The sequence below is a fragment of the Lonchura striata genome, chromosome 5, assembly GCF_050655825.1.
Source record: "Lonchura striata isolate lonStrDom1 chromosome 5, ASM5065582v1, whole genome shotgun sequence".
Taxonomy (NCBI): domain Eukaryota; kingdom Metazoa; phylum Chordata; class Aves; order Passeriformes; family Estrildidae; genus Lonchura; species Lonchura striata.
Window position 1 is genome coordinate 51,138,388 of NC_140707.1, and position 20,556 is coordinate 51,158,943.

Genomic DNA, 20,556 nt, shown 5'->3' on the forward strand with positions numbered 1-20,556 from the left:
CCAGAGTGGTTGGATTTATCTACAGTTTTATAGATAAGCTGGGTCAAAGAGGAAACAAGATCTTTGAAGTTGGAGATGTTTCTGTGTTACAGCCAGAGGATATTCTATAGTGAAACATGGAAAAAACTGTGCAGGAAGTCCAGAAAGAGCTTTTTCTAGAATTTTGACAGCCATGTAGTTTTGTTCTCAGGGAGGAGTCAGAGCTGCCAACGTGTTGACATACATTTACTGTTTGTATTTAATGAAATAATCTCTGTTGTACTGGGACAATGGAAATTACTTCATTGAAGTGTTTCCTTAGTAAAGTATATAATTTAATAGATTGAAGAATTTCCTGTAATATTCTCTTGGAACAGCAGTTCTTACATGATGATAGATTGTTATGGTAGTGCCAGGAAATGGGAAATGGTTTTTAAGAGAAGGTTACCTATCAGATTTTAGAGAAAGTTAAGCAACATTTTTAGGCTGTGGATTAGAAATGGAAGAAATACTAGAAAAGAGGACTAAAAGTCCGTAGTGCTCTCTACAGCATCAAACAAACCTGTTTTATTGCTGGCATTTTTATTTCTTCTGCAGATGTTTGTGTCTCCTGCCTTCTCATCCAGATTGTCTTGTTTTCTCTTCTCTTTTGAATCTATTATAGTTAGGCTTAACAAAATGTTACAGCTGGTACCTGCTATGTCTGTTTTATCTTTGGATTTTTCTGTGCCAATCACTGCAGTATAACCTATTCTAGTACAATGCCTGTTGCTTTTGCTGTTGCTTCATCTACAGATTCTGAATAGCTGCTTGCCATTTCTAATGAAACGGAGAGAATGGAATTCAATTCCCATAGTCTTTACAAATAAAGATGCATCCTGATCTTGCCATGGAATTTTTTTGTATCTGAGCAGTATGGGATATTCCCCTGGACTTATCCACCTTAAGGTTTCTGCTATGTTTTTCTCTTCTTTCTAGATTAAGGCTCTCTGTGCGTTTTTTTGCTCAGTATAGAGCTAAAAAACCCTTGGAATTTAGTAAAAATGCTTGAGACCTCAGACTCTTTTAGTGCTGTTTTTGCAGAGTAGTTTATTAAACTGAGCCTAAGACCATCTTAAATGTACTGGAGAACAAGTTCAAAGATTTCTGTCTTGCTTGGATTTAAAAATTTTATAATCTTGATGATTTGAAGACATTTTGAATTACTGTCCTTTTGTTAGAATTGGCCAGGACTGCCCATCAGGTTAAAAATAAGCTTAGTGACACTGCATGCAAATTATTGCATATTTTTAAAAAATAGTATGTTTATGCAAATTTGCATGACATATCTGTGTACATCTGCAGGATGCGTCTGTTAAGTGTGAGAAGTAGCAAGTTGACATTCAGCAGTATAGTAACAGAAGAATAACAGGTGGTGAACTTTTCCCTGCAACATTTGTCTCACCAGGGAGTTACAGTTCTGTTGTTCCAGTGTAGCAGCACAGTTAAAACAGAGAAGCATGGTTCTGATACCATTGATGTGTGAATCCAAATGTATTTGGGTCCTGTGAATGCTGACTCTAGTGCCTCTTGGGTGAGGATTTTCCTGTATGACATTCTGACTTTGCTGCTTTTGGTATGCCTGTTGGTTTTCCAGAAGGGGCCAGGGGTGTAAATACTGGCAGTGGTGCCTGAATTGTGCCTCCTGTGCTAAAATCTAAGAATCTGAGTACTCGCACTTAGTGACATCTGGGCTGTGGACTCTTCAACAGCTGGGGTGTGGAATTGAATTCTGGCTGTAGTGCTCTGGAGTGTAGATCCTGCTGGGCATGGGATGCTGGAATTTGAATGTAATATTTTTTAATATGAGAACTGAGAGGGGGAAAAAAAAAATCTGGACTCACACTGTCTCTACAGCATACCCGTTCTCTGTCTGCCAGTGATGCTGAAGTTAAAAGCTCGATGCCATTAGGCAGGGAAAAGGCAACAGGAAGGCACAGCAGCTCTGTGCTAGGCCTCTCCATGGAGGAGGTAAGGAGGCTATTCAGTAGCTTTTATTTACCTTGGCTTTCATGCAATATGTGGGGTTATTTGCTCAGCAAATAGCAAGTGCATGTAAATGAAAATATGTGACAGAAGAAGTATAATTTTTGAAACAGAATTTGAATTTTACTGCTGGTATTGCCCTCAATCATGCCAAGCAGAGATGTGCTTGAAGCATGATAGACTCCTTCAGAATTTAAATGCAAGACAAAATTCCTTAAGGATGACATTATCTACCCAGTCCATTTGCAGAATTGAATAGTCTTGTTTTCTGAAATTCAGAGATTTTTGGAAGGTTTATTTTTCATTGTTATCTATTTTGCTGGCTATTCTGTTTTTCCTTTTAATCAGCTCAAAGTTCTTCGGCAAGTGAGAGAGGAAAATGAACGGAGAGGTGGCTTCATCCGTATATTCCCTACCCCATTAACATGGGACCTTTATGGGTAAGAATAAAAATCTGATAGGATAGCACTGATGCTCCCTATTGAGGGATATTCTGTTAGATATGTGTAGATCATCTATCGTGGCATTTAAAAAGATATATTGAAAGTTCTGGCAAAGTTTATTTTAGTGTTGAATATTCTTTTTTCTGATCCCTTGTTTTTTTATCAGCTACCACTTTGCATGGAAAGCTGTTGGGTATAATTTCTGGTATTGCTTTTTTGTTAGATTAAAAGTGTCTTCCTCTTCAATTTTTACTATCTACTTTTAGATCCTCAAGCTGCATATTGTGTACCCTTGTCATTAGGCCACAAACACCATATAGGACTCACTCATTCTGAAAGCTATACTATGTTACAGTTTTCTACGCTTATTTTTCCAGTCTGTAATGTTTTCTCTGTCTCTTGCATCACCAGGAACTTCAGCTGAGAAATTATAGCTCTCCTCCTTTTGTCTTTTCTGTTGTGGTGTACAGCATGTTGTCTGAATCCACTTCTGGGATGTTTTTTAGAGGTTGTTTATTTCTGCATTGTGCTGCCTTTCATGGAGTTGAGCTCTGTCTTGATAATCCTGTTTATTTTTTTTTTTCCTAGATCTTTTCTAGAGCACAAGACATCAATGAACTACATGCTGGCTACACATCTGTTTAAGGACAGGTAGAAAGCTTCTTTGTTTGGGAGAGAAGTGAATGGCACAAACAGTACAAAAAGGATTTATTCCTCACTTATCCAATGTTATAAACACAAGTCTGGGATTTATAGGAGTGGTGATAATTGTGCATCTCTTCCCTAGTGTGCCAATGACTGTTGGCCGTATATTTGTGTGTTGCTCTTCTGAAACCAAGGACAAAAAGGACAATACTCAAAAGACATGGGAATCATTGGAGTATTAATATTGCTGTCGACATGAAAAAACTTCAGGCTCTTGGGTTTCTCTATGAAGGGATTATAGGTGGTCCTGGCTTACCTTTTTCAAATTTCAAATCACATTAAAGCTTGTCTTCATGTACAGTAAGCCCTGAAATTGACTTCTTCAGCATTTTAGTATCCCTGTCTTGACCTGTGCAATCATGATTTGATTATTCTGTTTTGTGGTTGGGTGTTTGGGACAGTTCATTCCACTAGCTGAGCTTCCACTGAGAGTTGTCTGCAGTGTCTTTCACTGCATGTTTAATGCCCTTCCTTCTCAACAATTTTTGTGCAAATTTGAGATTGACTTTGAAGTAACTACCAAGTAAAGACAAGGTGACTGAGAAAGGAGACAATATTTACAGACACTCTTCCTGCATCAGTGCTGTACAAATTTTTTTCTGTGTACATTCAGGGATGTGTCTGAAGAGTAGTTCTAAATGAGGCCTTCTCCAGCTTAAGCCAGACAAATGCAAGCATCAATGTAGTACAGCTGCTCAGGGGTCCTCTTTTGGAGCCCTTAAGATAGAGCTCACAAGTAATTCTGTAAATATTGTCTTTCAATTGTACATGTGAAAGACTAGGGAGGCTTTTTAATCAAGGCTGATCCAGTATGGAGAGTAATTTTTGACCTTTTTCTCTTTGTAGGAGCAAGATAAAAAGAGAATTCATCACTGGGAGATCCCGGTAAATAGCTTCTAATTAAATAATTTGTGCTCTGAAGGATTTATTCTAAATTTAGATTTCTTAGGCTTCATCTTCCAAGTTGCGAGTCAACACCTTTTCTACCTGAAATCCGTTTAAATAATTTTAGAAACATAAATATAGCGAGAAAAGAATATACCCACATGTGGAGAGCTCATGTTTTCATTGGACATTAAAATTTCTCCTCATACGCTTCTCACTTTGGTATTTCTGCCATATTGATAAGCCTCACCATTGAGCTTTCTCAAAAGATTTTGTGATTCACAAGGGTTTTGGACTTCATGTACTCTTATATTTACTTTGTTAGAGCTAAAAAGAGAAATGAAACAATAAGCATTTTCTGTGCTTATTCCACGTACGTCATAGGGAGCACTTTCCTGGATCTTTGTGCTCTGGCAGAAAATTGTTACTTTTGTACGTTTCCCTTCTGGAATCTGACAGGGGTCCTTGTCCCTTGACTTAGGTAGAACTTTCGGCATTTTCCACTTTTATGATGTTAAAATTGATATCTGATCAGTGAGGAACAAGCTATCTACATAAACGGTTCAGACAGCTGGATTCATGTCCATGTGCTCTCTTTGCATTCCCCTTCATTGTTTTGTACTCTTGCAGTTTCCTCTGTTAATTGTGCCCTGAGCTGTTGCATGATGAGCAGATGCTGCTCAGTCATGAAAGCATGACACTAGGTGAGTGTGTCTTGAGGCTTTGAGAGGTGATGTTCTGTGAAGTACATGCAAGACTCTCTTCAAACATTTACAGGCTTAAGTAGAGTAGAATTAGACTGATGGTAAATATTTCTTCTGTGTATCAGCAAGAATGTTTCTTGAAGAAGCTTGATCTACTATGTCCCCTGTATTATTAGGGAGAGAAAGACAAAGGGAGAGTGAGGGATGTCTCTGTACTGTGCTTCCCAGAGTCGGTCTCCATGGAAGGCTGGATGCGAGGATGGAAGCTGTGGGTTCTCATGCTCTTCTGTATGAGAGGAAGCTCATTTCGCTGGAGTTACGGAAGCGGCGTCGGTGTCGTGGCAAGCTTGGAGCAGCACAGACAAGAGCATCAGGTATGCATGGTTAGAGTTTTAAATGAGCAGCTGGTGAAAAGACAGCAAGCAAAGGACTTTTGAATTTGAAATGTGTGTGAATGGGGTTGTTCAGTTTCAAATGCTAATAGTTTTCACTTCATTCTAATTCTGAACTTCTTGTTTGTTTAGTGCCTTGAATTTCAGTCCCACCTTTTTACACCCCCATGTATATGATTAAAGGTAATCAGCGCTTACTTGGAGATGAGCTTGTTGCATTTTGGGTGAAGAATTTGACAGTATGTGTGCCTTTGTAATTCTTCAGCTTTTCAGAGAAAGATGGGACCTTTCAGATTGGTTCTCCTAGACAGCTGTGACACTTAAGCTTGTTGGGAAGAGGAATGATTATCCAAGTTGGTGTTGGAAAAACTAACAGGGGTACAGAAGTGAATGATCCCCATAAGTGACTGTTCCTGCTTTTAGCTAAACTCTTTCTAATAGCTATGCGATACTGACTGCTATAGGAAAGATTGGATATTATAAGATGACTTTTGCTGTTATGTTATGTTATGGTATATTATCTTTATTGGCACATGTGGAAGTTTAGATTTTGTGGCTTTGTTTTATTTGACACACAACATACAAAAATTTGTGTATATATATCAGGTATGGGTGTAGATATGTCAGTATGTATGTAAGAATCAGGATAAAAATATAGGAAAATGTCTTTGCCTCTTTGATTTTATATGGGCTTTCTTTTTTCATTTGTAAGTTTAAAACAAGAGTCTTGGTATTCTTCTGTATTCTGTAATATTGGGAAAATGGGCTTCTCAACTGTTTAATGCACAAGCAGAAAGACAAAATAATATAGAGTAGTCATACTTAAGATGTTGTTCTGAAATGGCATTGTTCTGTCCTTCTAACAGCAAAGAGTTTAGGGGTAAACCAAAGTGTATAAGTAGTAGAATAGCCCTCTTTACTTTCTTTCTTTCGTAACCAGTATAAGTGATTTCTCTACTACAGGCGCATCAGAACCAACAAAGTTTTCCCTCAAGTCAGACACGGAAGGTGAGGAGGAAGAGGTGATGGATGGAGGTGAAGGGGTAGATAGAAATGTTTGCTCTCTTTCGGATACCAAGGTGAAAAACAAGCCAAAGCTCTCTGACCCAGTGAAAACTACTTGTAAGGAGAGGTTACCAAAAAACTATAACAAAAAGAAAACTGGAGATGGAGAGAAGCTGTTTCTGCAAAAACCAGACTCAAAACCTCAGTTTAACTTGCTTCAGATTCTTCAAAATCAAGGAAACTTGAGGTGAGAGTTTTCTGTATATTGCCTCTAGTTTTGGCTTTAAGCTAATACAAGCTAAAATATGGAGGATACACGTTATGAATGTGAAGGGATAAAAAGATCCTAGAAAAGGGGCCTGGATTTTTGTCTAACTGTGGGCTGCCTTGACATCTTGTTGGCAGAAAAGGGAGACCATTGCGAAGTCTTACAGTTTACCTGAATGCCTGACCTGTTGGATCAGTGTAAAGCATGACCCTATAGTTTCCATTGCAGTCTTTTAATCTGATGATGTAAGCTGTTCTTTGTTAGTTCAGGCTTCTAAAATGCCTCTTTGCCTTAATGTGGGATACCTGCTAATGAATTCTAAATTTTTTCTTCTCATTCTTTGCATTTACCAAGGAATGGTTATAAACATATTAAATTATCCAGGAAGGGTTGGATAGGAATATCTCAGTGCTGTCTCTCCAATAAAATTAGTTTGCTCATTCTGCACTCTTATTTTTGATGATAGAATTTTTGCCTCTGGTAGTAATCTTTGCTCAAGGTCATTGCCTTCTGAGAGCAAGATTAGGAAGTAATTTGAGAGTGTGAAATCTTATTGCATGTTATTGAGTAGGACAGTATGTTCTGATGCATGGCTCTTGGAAAAAAAAGATGTGCTGGAGAAGATTCTATAGAAAAACAGCAAGCAAGGTCTTAACCAGATGTTTTGAAATATGATCTTCCCCTTGAATGTGGGTAGCAAAACTGTCTAATTGCAGATGGACAGAAAGTACAAAACCAAAAATGATCATATATGTCTGCGTACAAAGACTTTACATCTAGGCAAGAAGCAGCACTATGTTTTCTGTGAAAAATGTCTAAAGGTAGAGAATATGTTTATTGTTGTTTCTTTCTTAGTTTAGTTTCTGGGAGAAACTATGGATTATTCAATGGCTTTGGGGATTGTTCTGATGTCTAATTGTAGCAAGGACATTTGCTGCTGTGACAGGGAAGATTCTGAAACCTCTTTTGAGGATAAACATAGCAATTCTTTGTCTACATATACGTATATATAGAAATAACTCCTGCCAAGAACATAAGCTCTGTCTGATGTTCCTGGCAGAATCTTACTCAGCACCCAGCACTGTTGGGATTCCCCACAGAATGGTATAAGGCTTGTGGTGACCTCTTGTTCTGAGATTGTGCTGGGCTTGGCCTTATCTGATGTCTTTGATGTAAGCTTTTCTTATGGGCTAAACATGCAGAGGAGCTGAAGTAATAAAATTTTCATCCAAGAGAAACCAGGCCCATTGTAGTCAGTTTTTGTAAGTGGTGGGACTTTTCTCTCCTTTAGTCAGCCTGATGAGGAAGTATCTGTCTTTCACACACTGGGTGTTACTGGTAAAGAAATGATAGTCCGAAGAAACTTGTTCCCCCAGCTGTGCCATTCCCAAGGAAGTAAAATGAAAAGGAAGTTACTTTTTCCTGCATTTAAGCTCTCAAGTTTCAATATCCCCCACACCAAAGGAGAGGCAGTGTTAAACAAAAACCTTCTTTAGTTTTTAGTCACAGAAGTATCAGGTGCAGGTCAAGAACTGTATTATTGTGCTGATGTTGACAATGGGACTCCTTATCTAGCACAAATCTTGAACTGGTCATGAAATGTTTGAGTTGTACCTACACCAAACCAGACAGGTCTAGAAAGCTGAGGTGAGAGCCTTTTCTGATATGTGGTGGCCTGATGTATGGAGTATCAGTTCTCAGCATGGATTCAGAGCCCTCCCAGTGTTCCACATGTGTAGAAAGAAAAGGTAGATATAGTGACTAGTAGCATACAGAGCTCAGAAGTGTTACAAGGCCTGCTGTGCATTCTGGAGTTCCCTGAAGTTCCTGGAAGACAGAAATTGTACCAGGTATTTTCATCATGTTTTAGTTGCTGCAGTATAGCTATTAACAGAGGATGTTGGCTTGAGACTCTTGTGCAGTTGTTATTGGCTTAGGCCCTCTTTGCCCCTCTGTGACCTTCCAGAAGCGTCAGAAGTTGATGATTAAGCTGATACATGGATACTTCCAATGTATTTTATTTTAACTTCAATTCTTACCTAAATGGATGCATTGGTCTCTGTAAGTGTTGCTATGGTATAATTTCTGTGTAACACTAACATAATGTTCCTGAAATTTTCAAACCTGTAAACCAGAAAGACTTATTTGCTGCGCAGAGTTTTTAATAATATTTCAGGGACTCATGTGCCTGGAGTCATAAGGATAATATATAAGTACCTGAGAATATTCATAAGAAGCATAATGCAAGTACAAAAATATGGTGAGGTTCCTCAGGAATTAGTCTGAGGCTGATTTATATAATCAATTCAAGAATGACACCTAAAAAATGTACAAATGTGCTAATGAAATTTGCTGATGGAAAATATTTGGGAGTTATTACCATGAGAAAAAAGTGTAGTGGAGTACATAAGAGAAACTGGATGACCTTGAAATATAAATAATATAACTAGGATGAAATTCAGTAGTGCGAAGTGCAATGGGATGCTTATAAGAACTAATAATTTACACCAGAAGTTCTGTCAGCTGGGTGTTCATGAACTGGAAATTAATTATAAGGAAAAATATCTTGCATGCTGGTTGATCAGAGGAAATTTGTGAAGTCCTAGCTCATGCATGCATGAAAACACCAAATGTGTTCCAGGGTTTATCACTTGACATACTTCTGAGACTTCATGTGGAATATTGTATCACCCATATTCATGGAAGGCAAATTGTGAGTGGAACACAGGTGGAGGTGAGCTGCTGGTCTCATCATGTCACCATTGTGGCTGCTTTGTTAGAAGACACTGTTAGATGTGGATAGTTCCCACTACTAAAATGAAAACTATGAAAGGATGTAACTCTGTTAACAAAGACATCAAGGTGGGAGACAAATCAGATTATGTGTAAGATACCGGACAATGTTAGAGAAAGAAAAAACAATTATAAGATGCTCATAAGTGATGCTGGGCTGGGTAGTAAGAGGCAGTTCCTATTTATTAGAACAGTAAGTTCTGGAATAATATTTCAAAAAAGTAATGGGTTCAAAACTCTAGCTTGTCTAAGATGAAACTTAAAATTCTACAGAACGTATTAAGACACTTCCTGTGATAGAAAGGGAAATCTGTTGCTGACGCTAAAGCCAATCTGCTGCTATATCTTTATGAAAAGCTTCTAACATCTGTGGGCAAAACTATGAGGAAGAGCAGAGGCTGGGAGAGCAGAATGTTTGAGGATAAGGTTTAGACCAAGAGGACAATGAGCAGAATTAGGCAGAGCTTTCAGCAGTTTCCCTCACAACAGATGCATATGCTAAAGTGGCTACTATTGTGAGGGAATGAGAAGCTATGTGTCCCTCCCAGTCCTCTCCTCAGTTCATGCTTACAGCTTCCCAACATGTTCAGCCAGCTGCACAGCAGATTTTGCTGATGTTCCTTCATTCCTCAGTGGTGCCTTGCTCAATGAAATTTGGCTTGTATCCCTGAACTAGCAGGGGAAGAGCTCACTTTCAGATTTAATTCTTTCATTTCCAAAGGGAATTACAGGGCCTTTGTTACAACTCTGGCACCAGTACCAAGCCCTTTGTTTATTTTATGGTCTGTTGTTGTGGTGTTCAAAATGTTTGTGAAAACAGAGGCCCAGTAGAGCCTTGAATTTGTTTTAAAAATAGTTTTGCTGATGTCCATGTTACTGGCTTTTAGAGGAGAGTAACCAAGGGTGTAAAAGGCAGGAAGAACATTCAATTTTTAGAATTTATCTTAGAATAGTGTCTGTCTTTTGTACCTCCTGCAATACCTACCACCCTATCTTGGTGAACTGAAAGTCTGTTTGAAAATGCTGCTGGGGTGAAGGGGTCCTCCTTTCTTTGAGCTTCAGCATTAGTGCACTTAGAAGGTCTTTGCTGCCTGTAGTTTTGGTTCATAAACTGTGCCTGACTGTGCCTAACTCTTCCCATTCCTATTCTGAAGATAACTGATTCTTTTTGTCCACAGCAAAGTACAAGCTCGTACAGCTTTCTCTGCCTATCTATGGCATGTTCAGCTCCGACTGGTGAAGGAGGCTGGTGAACAGATCCAGAATCCTGCCTGGGCTGCCAAGGAGGATGAGCAAATGGTAAGAACCTTTGTGTTGGCCAGACTGAGAAGCCAAGTTGGAATCTGCCTTGAGAGTTTTGAAGGTAGTTCCCATCCTTGGAAGTACAGAAGTCCAACTGAGATGATGGTTGTTCATCTTTGTCTAGTTGCCAGTGCTCTATTTTTAATATACCGATGAGGTAGGACTGCTAACTGGCCTCAGAGCAATGATTGACGGCTTTTAATGACTGGACTCTGTTGACATTCAGGCTGTTCAGATCTCATGTTGGTTTTCCCTTCACTGATTTCTGAGCTTACCTGCTCTTGAATTCTTCTCTAGAAGATTCTTTTGAGTCCTTAGTCAGGATCTGATTTGTGCTGTATTAAGCAAAGCATTCATCTACTCAGATAGAACAGGTACCCAGTTAAGCTTTTTCTCTTACATATTGTTGTAATATGTGCAGACATCTGTGTTTATTAATCTTGCTTGCATTCTAGATAGAGTAAATTAAAGCAAAGGCCACTGAGAACAGAAAGTAAAAGTGATGGACTTTTCTAGGCAGTATTTTGAAGTCCTGTGTCTGATATGTACGCATTTTAAAATGCGCAGCAATCCCATATCCTTTCACAAACCTTCCTAAAAGAGCTTTGTACAGTAGGCTCTTGAGCTTTCTGCATTTATTCTCACTCAGTGCGTGTTGCAGGGAAACAGCCAATGTAGTTCAGAGATAAAACTGTGTGTCAAGAATAATCATTCAATTCAGTGGAAAATGTTACCTCTGCTCTTTCCAAGTGGAAATTAAAATGGGCTTTTTGAGTCACTTTGTCTGCTGTACTGTAAAGAATAATGTTTAAAATAACAGATCAAACCAGCCTGGAGTAATGGCAGTGAGAGGCGAGCTGTGAAATCCAATAGTTTGGCTGTGAGGCTGGTCATTTATGCATTAGCAGAGCTCCTAAGCAAAAATAAATCCAGAAGCAAGACAGAAAGGGTTCAGAACACCCACAGGATGCATCTTGCCTTAGGATCTGACTTGCCATATGTTTCCCCCTACCAGAGGTCAAACAGATATGGTGAGGGACTGGAATTACATGGCTGTAGATGTAGACATCTGTTGCTGTGGAGAGGATGTGGCAATAGTATATAGATGAAAAATAATGAAATGGCATTACCCACTGTAGTGGAGATATCTGACCAAGATTCCCTTTCCTGTGGTACTGCTGAGAGAGTTTTATGTCAGTGCACTTTTCCACAGGCCGCCTTTAACACATTGCTGGTGGGTTTTTGGAAACATTCTCCTAAGATACTGGACTTTATAGGTGTGTCACTGCATTTTACTGGCTGGTTGTTTTTTCTTTATATGCCATTCTTTTGAGACAAACACTTCCTAAGTGTTCAAAATTCTGACACACTTCAGGTAAGATACACCATTTTTTTTCTCCCCCACATTGGATTTATAGGGCTGTATTAAAAGCGCATACTGCAGAATGCTTTTGCCTGCCAGTTTGAGCTCATTTTCTCAGGACAATGTGTTTAGTTCCTGCCAGTCCTTAGCTGCTGTAGTACCTCTATTCTCTTCTCCCCACACCTTGCAGATAGCACGTTGTTAACTCCATCTCTCTTGCTTGCAGGACCTCATCATCCGCTTTCTGAAGCGAGCTGCCAGCAACCTCCGTCCATCTCTGAGGCTGCTGCTCCCCAGCCGTCATGTAGGACTGACTGACCGGCGTCGCATCCTGGCTCGCCAGCTGGGCGAGTTCATCATCTGCTATGACAAGGTGACTTATTCTTTTGTAAATTATGTTTTTGGTTTCTGTTTTCTTCTTACAAAGTGTTTCGTGCGGGCTGTTTCAAAGGCACTCTTCTGTTACTTAGGTGATCCGCTTGCAGCTGTGCATCCAACAATGGCACTTCGTTGAAATTGTCAGATAGACAACAATATTATTACATAATATGTGCAAGCCAGTAATTATGTGCATAGAAAGAAGTGGAATTTAACTGGCAGTGTGTTTTTTCTTTGCCTTGTCTTTGATTCTTAAGCTTTGTAATGCCTCTTCCCACATCTTTTTTTCTGGGGCTTCTTTAAATATATTTTTTTTTATACAGAACAGCATGAAACAAGTATTTTACTATTTACTTGGCATACTGAGGGAAAGCTACATTTCTATAGTAATGTACTCTGCTTGCTCAGTGTAAAGGAGTTGTGGGTCCCAATTTAAATAATTATCACATCTTTAAATGTAGGTGGTGTTGTTCTTAGCGTAGTGGTTGCAACCTAATCTTCGTCCTGCAAGGACAGCTTCCCCTTTGCTTTGCCCCTTAGCATTTCTTCAGTGTTAGAACAGGGGTAATTGAAATTCAGCTTTCAGAGGCTGCTGCACAGAGGCCTCCATGCTTCTACTTGTTACGAGAGGATGTTCACTTCTGTTGCCTTGTCAGAACTGACATTTGGTAACTTGATCTGTCTAATCAAGGTTGGTATTGAACCAGATCTGTTCCAGGGAGTGCCTTGTATGCCTAATGCTCGCTGAAGTACTCTGTTAGGAGGAACCACAAAACACTTGGGTGGCTCTGTGGTGAGTGAAGAATGCAGCTGCTTTGGATATAATTCCCTCTCAAATTGTACTCAAACATTAGGATGTTCTGCAAACTCTTGAGTAAATTCACAAATTTAAGATGTGTAACTGGTAATAAATCAGTGCATAAACATGTTTTCTCAGTTAAAACAAGTGAGAACATATCACTTTAGGTTTCAGGGTGTATGTGTTTAAGCCCTTCAGAAACTGTCAAGGGTGTGAGATTTTTTGATTTCTGATTCCAATGTACAGACTTCTTTCATTGACTTGTAACTTCAGATTTAATAGAGACTCCTACTTGCCATTGTATATCATCTATAATGACACAGAGGACTACAGCTCCACTAAGTAAAACAGATCACATATTATCCAGACATTTACTTAAGTAGTAAAGGGTAAAGATGTCCCAAACTGGCTTTTTCTTCCCTGCCTTGAATTATGTTTCAAAAGATATATCTGACCCTTTTTTCCTGGGAATGCTCAGGGTAACAGCAGGAAGAAATGAAGTGGAGGTCAAGTCTAGTCAGTTAAAGTTTTTAAGCTGGTACTGGTATTTTAGACAGGTCTGAAGGTTTTTCTAATTAACAGATATATTTATATCAATCCAATGTGTAGTGCCAACCAGTTCTGCTGGTATAAAATGGACCCTTTGTATCTGAAAACTTGCTCCCATTTTCACCCACAAAGGTTTACCATTTATTCCAGTATATTTCAGTGTATAAGCATATTTGCCATATGCTGTACTGCTTTACTTTCTTAGTCTTTGCTAAATCAATGGGGTTTTGTTATGTGTATAAGCCCTCAGCAATTTGCTGCTTGACAGAAGAAAGTGGGGAGGGGACCTCGCATCTATAAAGAATGACTTTATTTTTTTTTTCCCTTCCATACTTCCTGATGTTCTAGCAAAGGGTGTAGTTGAAGGAATAGCACACATTTATGAAGACTTGACCTTTTCTCAGCTAATTAATTGTGTCAGGTGGAGGAATGGACTTCAGTGTATGCCCAGGTTGCTGTCCCTGGGGGTCTCCATATTTATTCATGGTGTTGCATAAAGCAATGTTCTTTTTGTCTTAGATCCTATGGAATTGGTTTTTGTATTCTGGGAGCTGTAGCTATGCCATGGAATAGAGACACTTACTGATACTGCTTCTTAACAGGAAACAGAACTGATGGTTCAGAAACAACCAAAAAAGAAACAGGAAGAGGAGGAGGGAGTAGATCCTAAAGATTTTCAGAACTTCATTGCCAGAGCAAGGTAGGAATAGATTTTATTCCCCTTGATAAATGATCTCTCAGCCTCAAAGCATTGTTCTAAAGATGATTTGATTGATCTAAAGCCTCTACATAGCTTTATTGACTGTAGGACCTGTTCCTGCTGAGGGACAGGGAGCTTGTCTTCTCATGTCTGTCTTCCAGCAACCAAACACTTGTAACGTCAGCATTTGGTGCATAGAGAAGAGCATACAATAGATGTTTTGACCATTAAGTAACTTCCCAAAGGACAGCAGTGGTTGCCCTGTCCTGTGTAGATTTCAAACTGCTGCTGGTGAGTTAATGGTTTCTTCTCCTGTGCTGCTGGACCAAATAAGACAGTACTTCGGAAGGAGAATGAAAACTAGAAGTGCTGCTCAGATGATCTTGAGCTGCTGTGGTTGAACAGTTGTTACAGCTCTGACTCAAATTTCTGCTCTCGGAAACAAATCTCATGCTTGCTGCCTCTCTTCAGGAATTTTCCAGGTCTGGATTTTCTGAAATGAGCAAGGAAGGGAGTTAGGCCTCTGATTTGGCCTGCTAAGGCAGTTCAGTGCAAGCAGTTACTTTCAAAATGGAAAACCAGCATTTTCTGTCACTGCACTTTTATCTGCTTTAAACTTAGTCTGGTAAGAAAGATATTTTGAAAATAGTTAACTATTCCTTAGGGCCTGTAGCATTGTATGAAAAACAATGATATTATAACTATCTGACTATGGAGAGGTCTGAAATTATTTAGTGAACCACAATTATGTTTTCAAAATCTGATTGTCAAGGACAAAAAGCAATTCCTCTTAACTCCATTATTTGGTCAATATATGACATGCCTATATAGGCAAGAACCCCTGTCAATATCTGGAGAGAGTTTACCTGCCTTTTCAATGCCTATCTTCTTTTTTTCTGTGAAGATTGATGATCACTTCTTCTTTTGCATGATTACTTATTAAAGTATTCTTTCATTTTCTGTTTGTATAGCACTAATAGTGAATGTTTAGAAGAAGGGTGGTAGCTGAGCCATCCTAAGTAAGTTCAAGTGGTTTCACATTCTGTTTTGATACATTCTTGTGAAAACAAGTATTTTACCTTTTGCTAATATAATTGATGGAGTCATTACTGCAACAGATTTACAGAATCGCAGAAAAATCTTCAGACAAAAGATGCCTGACTACCATATACCTTAGGATCTACTGCTCTTGCTAGAAATGCATGTTATGTGGGCTTATGGTATGCTTCTGGTTCTCTGAACATTCTGGCCACTGAAATGTCTGTTGTGTCCTAGGCAGGTAATTTTCCTTTTTGCCAGAAATGTTAAGAGATAGCTGCATGGAAATTCTAGCTGTGCTACAAATTCTTCTGTTTCCATGTTAATTGGCTACCATGTCATCATGGCCTAATGCACAGTCTAGGCTGGGGCTGGAGATTTTTGCTGGATTGTCTGAGTGATATAGAATAGTTTGCTGAAGATCAGACAATTTCTATCCATGATCTTTCTGCTTCTTTTGGAAGTATGAGGTGTGTTTGAAAACTCTGATATCTGACACTACTTGGCACCGTGCTTCAAGCTTAAATCAGTGAGCAAGTAATTTGGAGCCAAGCAAAAGGGATAGGTTTCCACTCTGAGTGTTCATTCTGCAGTACAGTGAATGCAACAGTAGAGAAAATGGGTAATAAAGGTTGCTTCTTAATTGAGATGGTCTCATTGACTAACTTTGATATCGCATGGATGTCATTGTGCCTAGGTGTATATATGATATGACCATTGATATTAAACATCTTCAGTGCACTGTAAAAGCACATACATACTGGTAAATTGTTTTAAAAGCTTAAAGCATCTTTCTACACAGATTCTCATTCTTGTATTTCCTCTTCTCTTCTGGGAAAAGAAGTGAAGTTTGGATCTTCAGGCTATGCTGCAAACTTCAGTGTATCAGCTTTAGACGTGGCTTTTACCAAAGTTTAGACTAGCTAATACTAGTTACAATTGTGATATTCAGAGGATATTTTGAAAGATTCTAACTGCTGCTCTGCTAATTTATATTCCTGTGTTACATTTTCTTGTAGTGTTGCTGGCACTATACTACTTGCTTTGGTGTTTGCCATGCCATACAGCCACTCACTGATGCTGAGGCAACACTATAAAGCAAAAGGAAAACATGTTAGATACCAAACAACCAGAACTACAGCTTGCACAAGCTCTAATAAGAATGGCCAAGTAACTGATACAGGTGTGGGACCAATAGGTGTTTAAGATATTGGGGCTGTCCCCACTTTGTTCTTGAAAGGAAAATGAGAAACATATGCAAGTTTTGCAAGTTTCACAGAAAATATGGACAGTTCTGGTTGTCCTGCAGTTTTGGTTAATTAACAAGCTTTTGCCTTCTTTCCTCTTCTCCCCCTGCTGTTGAACAGAAACTAATGGTGACAATAAAATAGAGGCTGAGCTGAGATCTCTTATGAGAAAATAGCTGCTCATTCTAAAGAGCACCTGCAGAAGATTCACAAATTTAGCTGTGAATGGGATATCTCATATTGAGCTAATCTCCCCAGATGTGTTTGAAGTATTCACTTGCTCTTTATTTATCGTGGGAAGGCTCCTAAATGCCTTGTATTTTCTACTGCATGAGAAGATGGTATTTTAGTGGAAATCTCAGATTTAACCAGGGCATCTTGCCTTCCATTTGCTCTTACCCTGCAGAACTGAGCAAATCATTAGCTTGTCTAGTGTCACTTTTTTTTTTCCCCACTCTACTTTTCAGTTTCCTTCTCGTTTGTCTTTGACTGTTACATGAATGTAGAAAAGCTTAACGTCCTCACTCTACATCCATTCTTCTCTCCTTATTGCAGTGAAAGTGACCTGGAGGAAGTACTGACATTTTACACACACAAAAACAAATCGGCAAGTGTCTTCCTAGGAGCAAAATCCACAAACACAAAACATGGCAACAGCAGTCACCAGTTGGAGAAACAGCCACAAGGTGGTAAGTTTTGCAGGCGGTTCTGAAATTATATTGCCCAGACAAATCTAGTTTAACTTATGTCTGTGAAAAGAGAACAACCTCTCCACAATGTTACTTAGGTTTTCTGAGGTTGCTTTTTTTTTTTTTTTTTTTTTTTTTTTTTTTTTTTTTTTTTTCCCCTTTAACTCAGTCTAATGTGAAGACTAGAGTAACTTCACTCCTGCCTTGTTTGCCTGAAGTGAAATGGGTTGAACTTAGACTGGTATTTATAAAGGAACTAGATATGGTAGTTCATGACTGAAATGAGAATGTACCAACTGAAGGTAGTAAGAATTGAAATGAAATCAAGGTCTTAAATTTTGCTGCCTGCAGTGAGTGTATCCATTGGAGGGCAGAGACTGTACATTTGAGCCTAATTAGGCATTCCATGGAAGGAAGGGTGTGCCAGCCATATGTATCTAGTAGTCCATGCTACTGTATGTGACTGCATAATTGTCATCAATGAAGTTGTGTGGTCTAAAGGAAGTAGTAGCAATAAAGTCAATTACAATAAGGGTAAATTTTGCAGCATTGTTCTAGTGATTTGCAGTGTTCTACTTCCTAAATTCTTGATTTTGTTATAGAGCATCCTGAGATGGTGAAAAAAATAAAAGGTGATCACCCCAAAAATTCAGTTGCAGATTTGTCTGCAGAAGGAGCACTAAAAGGCTGCAAACCCAAAGAAGCTAAATCAAGCTGTAAGTGAACTGACTTAAATAATCATTAAAAAAAATGGACTGCATATACTGTTTTAAACGAAGGGTTGGAACCTTTGGGTTCAAACAGAGATCCAAATGCCTAATATTTACTTTTAAACACAAGAGAGGATACTGTAGAGTAGGCAGTGGGAAAGAATTAGCTGCCCCTCCCTGGGGGGGGTTGATCTAGATAAGGCAGGCTTTGAAAAAAGGTATTTATTATGTAGAACTTCTTGTCTCTGTTGGTAGATGAGGTCATTTTGGCTTCAGTGGGTCTGAAAGCAGGCATTTGGTGTGTTGATACTAACAAAGGACTTAAAAAGTAGATTTTTCCTCATACAGTATGTTCATTATCTTTGTATAGTTCCAGAAGGACTCACCTTATCCTTAAAAGCTGAAGAGAACTTACCTCAGTGTAGTCCTCCCAGTGCTTCTTCCTCTGTTCCTGGTGCCACGTTGCAGAGAAGTACCAGCTCATGGATGCCAGCTCAGCCTGCAGCCTCTGAAAATCCAAAGGTGTCTGGTCAGCCTTCATTGCCGGCGCCTCCAGCTGGTCCCAGACTGATTCAGTCCTCACCCCCAGTACGCTCCTTGCAGAGCACAGCTCCTGACAGCTCTTCTGTCCCCACACACCCAGTGTCCGCTGAGACGTGTAGCCTTGCAGGGTTACGTCGTCGTGCTGGTAGCTACACCATTGGACCATTTTCCTCTTTCCAAAGAGCTGTTCAGATCTACAGCCAAAGATTGTCCCAAATACCCTCTGCAAAAGTAGGTGAGTGTTCTGGGATTGATGATAACCTGCTAGTTCAGTACAAAGACTGTGTAATTTCTGTTGTGAAGTAGGTAGAAATTTTACATTTCCAGAATTGAGTCTTGTTCAATGGTGCTAAATTTCTTACAGAAAGTAGGAGTACAGAATGCTGTCCTTGTTCGGCAGATGCCCTTTTATTGACCAAATGAACAGGCAATCATAAAATCATTTCAGTTGAAAAAGAGTTTTCAGATCACCAAGTCAAACAGTTAACCATGTCCCATATTAACCAGGTCTTGAAGAGCTGCATTTACATGTGTTTTAAATATCTTCATGGTATGTGACTCAACCACTTCCTAGCAGCCTGTTCCAGTGCTTGACAACCCTTTTGGTGGAGAAATTTTTCCTAATATTCAGTCTAAACCTTCTCTGGTACAACTTGAGGCCATTTCCTCTTGTCCTGTTGTTTGCTACTTGGGAGAAGAGGCTGACCCCTGCCTCACAAAAACCTCTTTTCTGATAGTTGTAGTGATAAGGTCTCCCCTCAGCCTTGTGCTTTGAACTCAGCCTTTGAACTTGTTCAAAAAGAGCTGTGAAATTAAGTATTGTATATTTTCTTTATCATGTTACTGATCTCATCTATCTTTAGTGGGTTTAATGTTGTTTTCATAAGCAGTCTTGTCTCAGTCTATGTGCTGTTCTCAGTTCTCTGGTTGTAATGAAACCTCATAATTGTTGAATACTTAAAGATGTGTCAAGACCTCCAGAAAAGAAGAATCTGTATCAATCATTAAATATCTCTCGTTCTAGGGTGTTTAAGCACTGCCATATCCAAGGGTATCCCAAAAACAAGATTTAGAGACCTCTCATCCTGTGGTAGAACTTAGTTAAGCAATGCAGCTTTAGAGTGTAAAAAACCTGAAGTGTAGGAGAAACTGTACAATTTGCATGCAGGCTGTAATCTATTTGGAAGCTTTGGGAACTACATACAGGCTAACAGCTGTGATCCTGATAATACTAATTTTTTTTTTTGTACTTTGATCATATTAAAATACATTTTGCTTCCCAACTGAGCAGCTTACTTAAAGCAATCCATTTGTTTTTAAGGAAAAACTTTACAGATTTAACTTGGGTAACAGCTGTCAATGTCTCTGGAATTGGATGCCATTAGAAACATTGCAATAGAGAGAATACAGATTTGAAATTGCTAATTGTTAATTTGGGCAATACCTATGAAGAATAGGTGTATTCTGTATTCTTCTTGGTGTCTTATCTGCTTTAGCATATCTGAGATGAGCAGGCTGAGGGTCTGACATATGGCTCACGAAGCACATGGAAATGTTTGTTTGGTAGGTCTCCAGCGTGGTTCAAATGGGCAGTGTGTGAGCTCAGCCAGGATGCACAGAGATGCAGAACACACTGCCCAGGGCAAACATCATGGGCCCCGTGTGGCAGCAGCAGCAGAACTGCAGCAGTTGGCAGAAAAGCAAGCAGCCTGCCAGTATTCCCCAGCAAGCCACCTCAGTCTCATTACACAGCAGGTATGTAAGCGCTGAAGTAGAGTCCCTGTGCAAGGGACAAGTTTGTTACAGGCTTCTGTGTGAGCACTGGGCTGGGCTGAGAGATGCTGCAACCACTAAATCTTGTGAAAATTCATCTCTGTCCTGTTGTTTCAAAGTGTTTACAGTCACCAAAATTTTGCCTCTCTGTGAGATGACAAGAATGTCTTGAAGTCATTTTATAGGAGAATAGGCAGAGGATTAGAAAATGTTACAAAAAATGGAATCTATGTTTTGTCTTACTAGACAATAAACCAGAGTCTTCT

At 39.2% G+C, this 20,556-nt stretch overlaps 1 protein-coding gene across 11 annotated transcripts in view; it reads left to right on the forward strand.

Annotated features, from left to right (window-relative positions):
• The window catches only part of TTLL5 (tubulin tyrosine ligase like 5), a 122,385-nt gene that overhangs the window by 37,743 nt on the left and 64,086 nt on the right, over positions 1–20,556 (forward strand). For 8 of the 11 annotated variants that reach the window (XR_014956057.1, XR_014956058.1, XM_085582162.1 and 5 more), the window contains 13 exons: positions 1,876–1,989; positions 2,353–2,444; positions 3,036–3,098; positions 3,999–4,037; positions 4,970–5,115; positions 6,097–6,385; positions 10,378–10,498; positions 12,091–12,237; positions 14,193–14,290; positions 17,131–17,264; positions 17,867–17,980; positions 18,345–18,752; positions 20,085–20,272. Coding sequence is in view for 9 of the 11 variants with exons in the window: in XM_085582162.1 (XP_085438288.1) it covers positions 1,876–1,989; positions 2,353–2,444; positions 3,036–3,098; positions 3,999–4,037; positions 4,970–5,115; positions 6,097–6,385; positions 10,378–10,498; positions 12,091–12,237; positions 14,193–14,290; positions 17,131–17,264; positions 17,867–17,980; positions 18,345–18,752; positions 20,085–20,272 (1,953 nt within the window). In the remaining 2 variants the exon portion in view is untranslated. The remainder of the gene's footprint in view (positions 1–1,875; positions 1,990–2,352; positions 2,445–3,035; positions 3,099–3,998; positions 4,038–4,969; positions 5,116–6,096; positions 6,386–10,377; positions 10,499–12,090; positions 12,238–14,192; positions 14,291–17,130; positions 17,265–17,866; positions 17,981–18,344; positions 18,753–20,084; positions 20,273–20,556) is intronic. The other 3 variants (XM_085582158.1, XM_085582160.1, XM_085582159.1) reach the window with 3 other exon arrangements.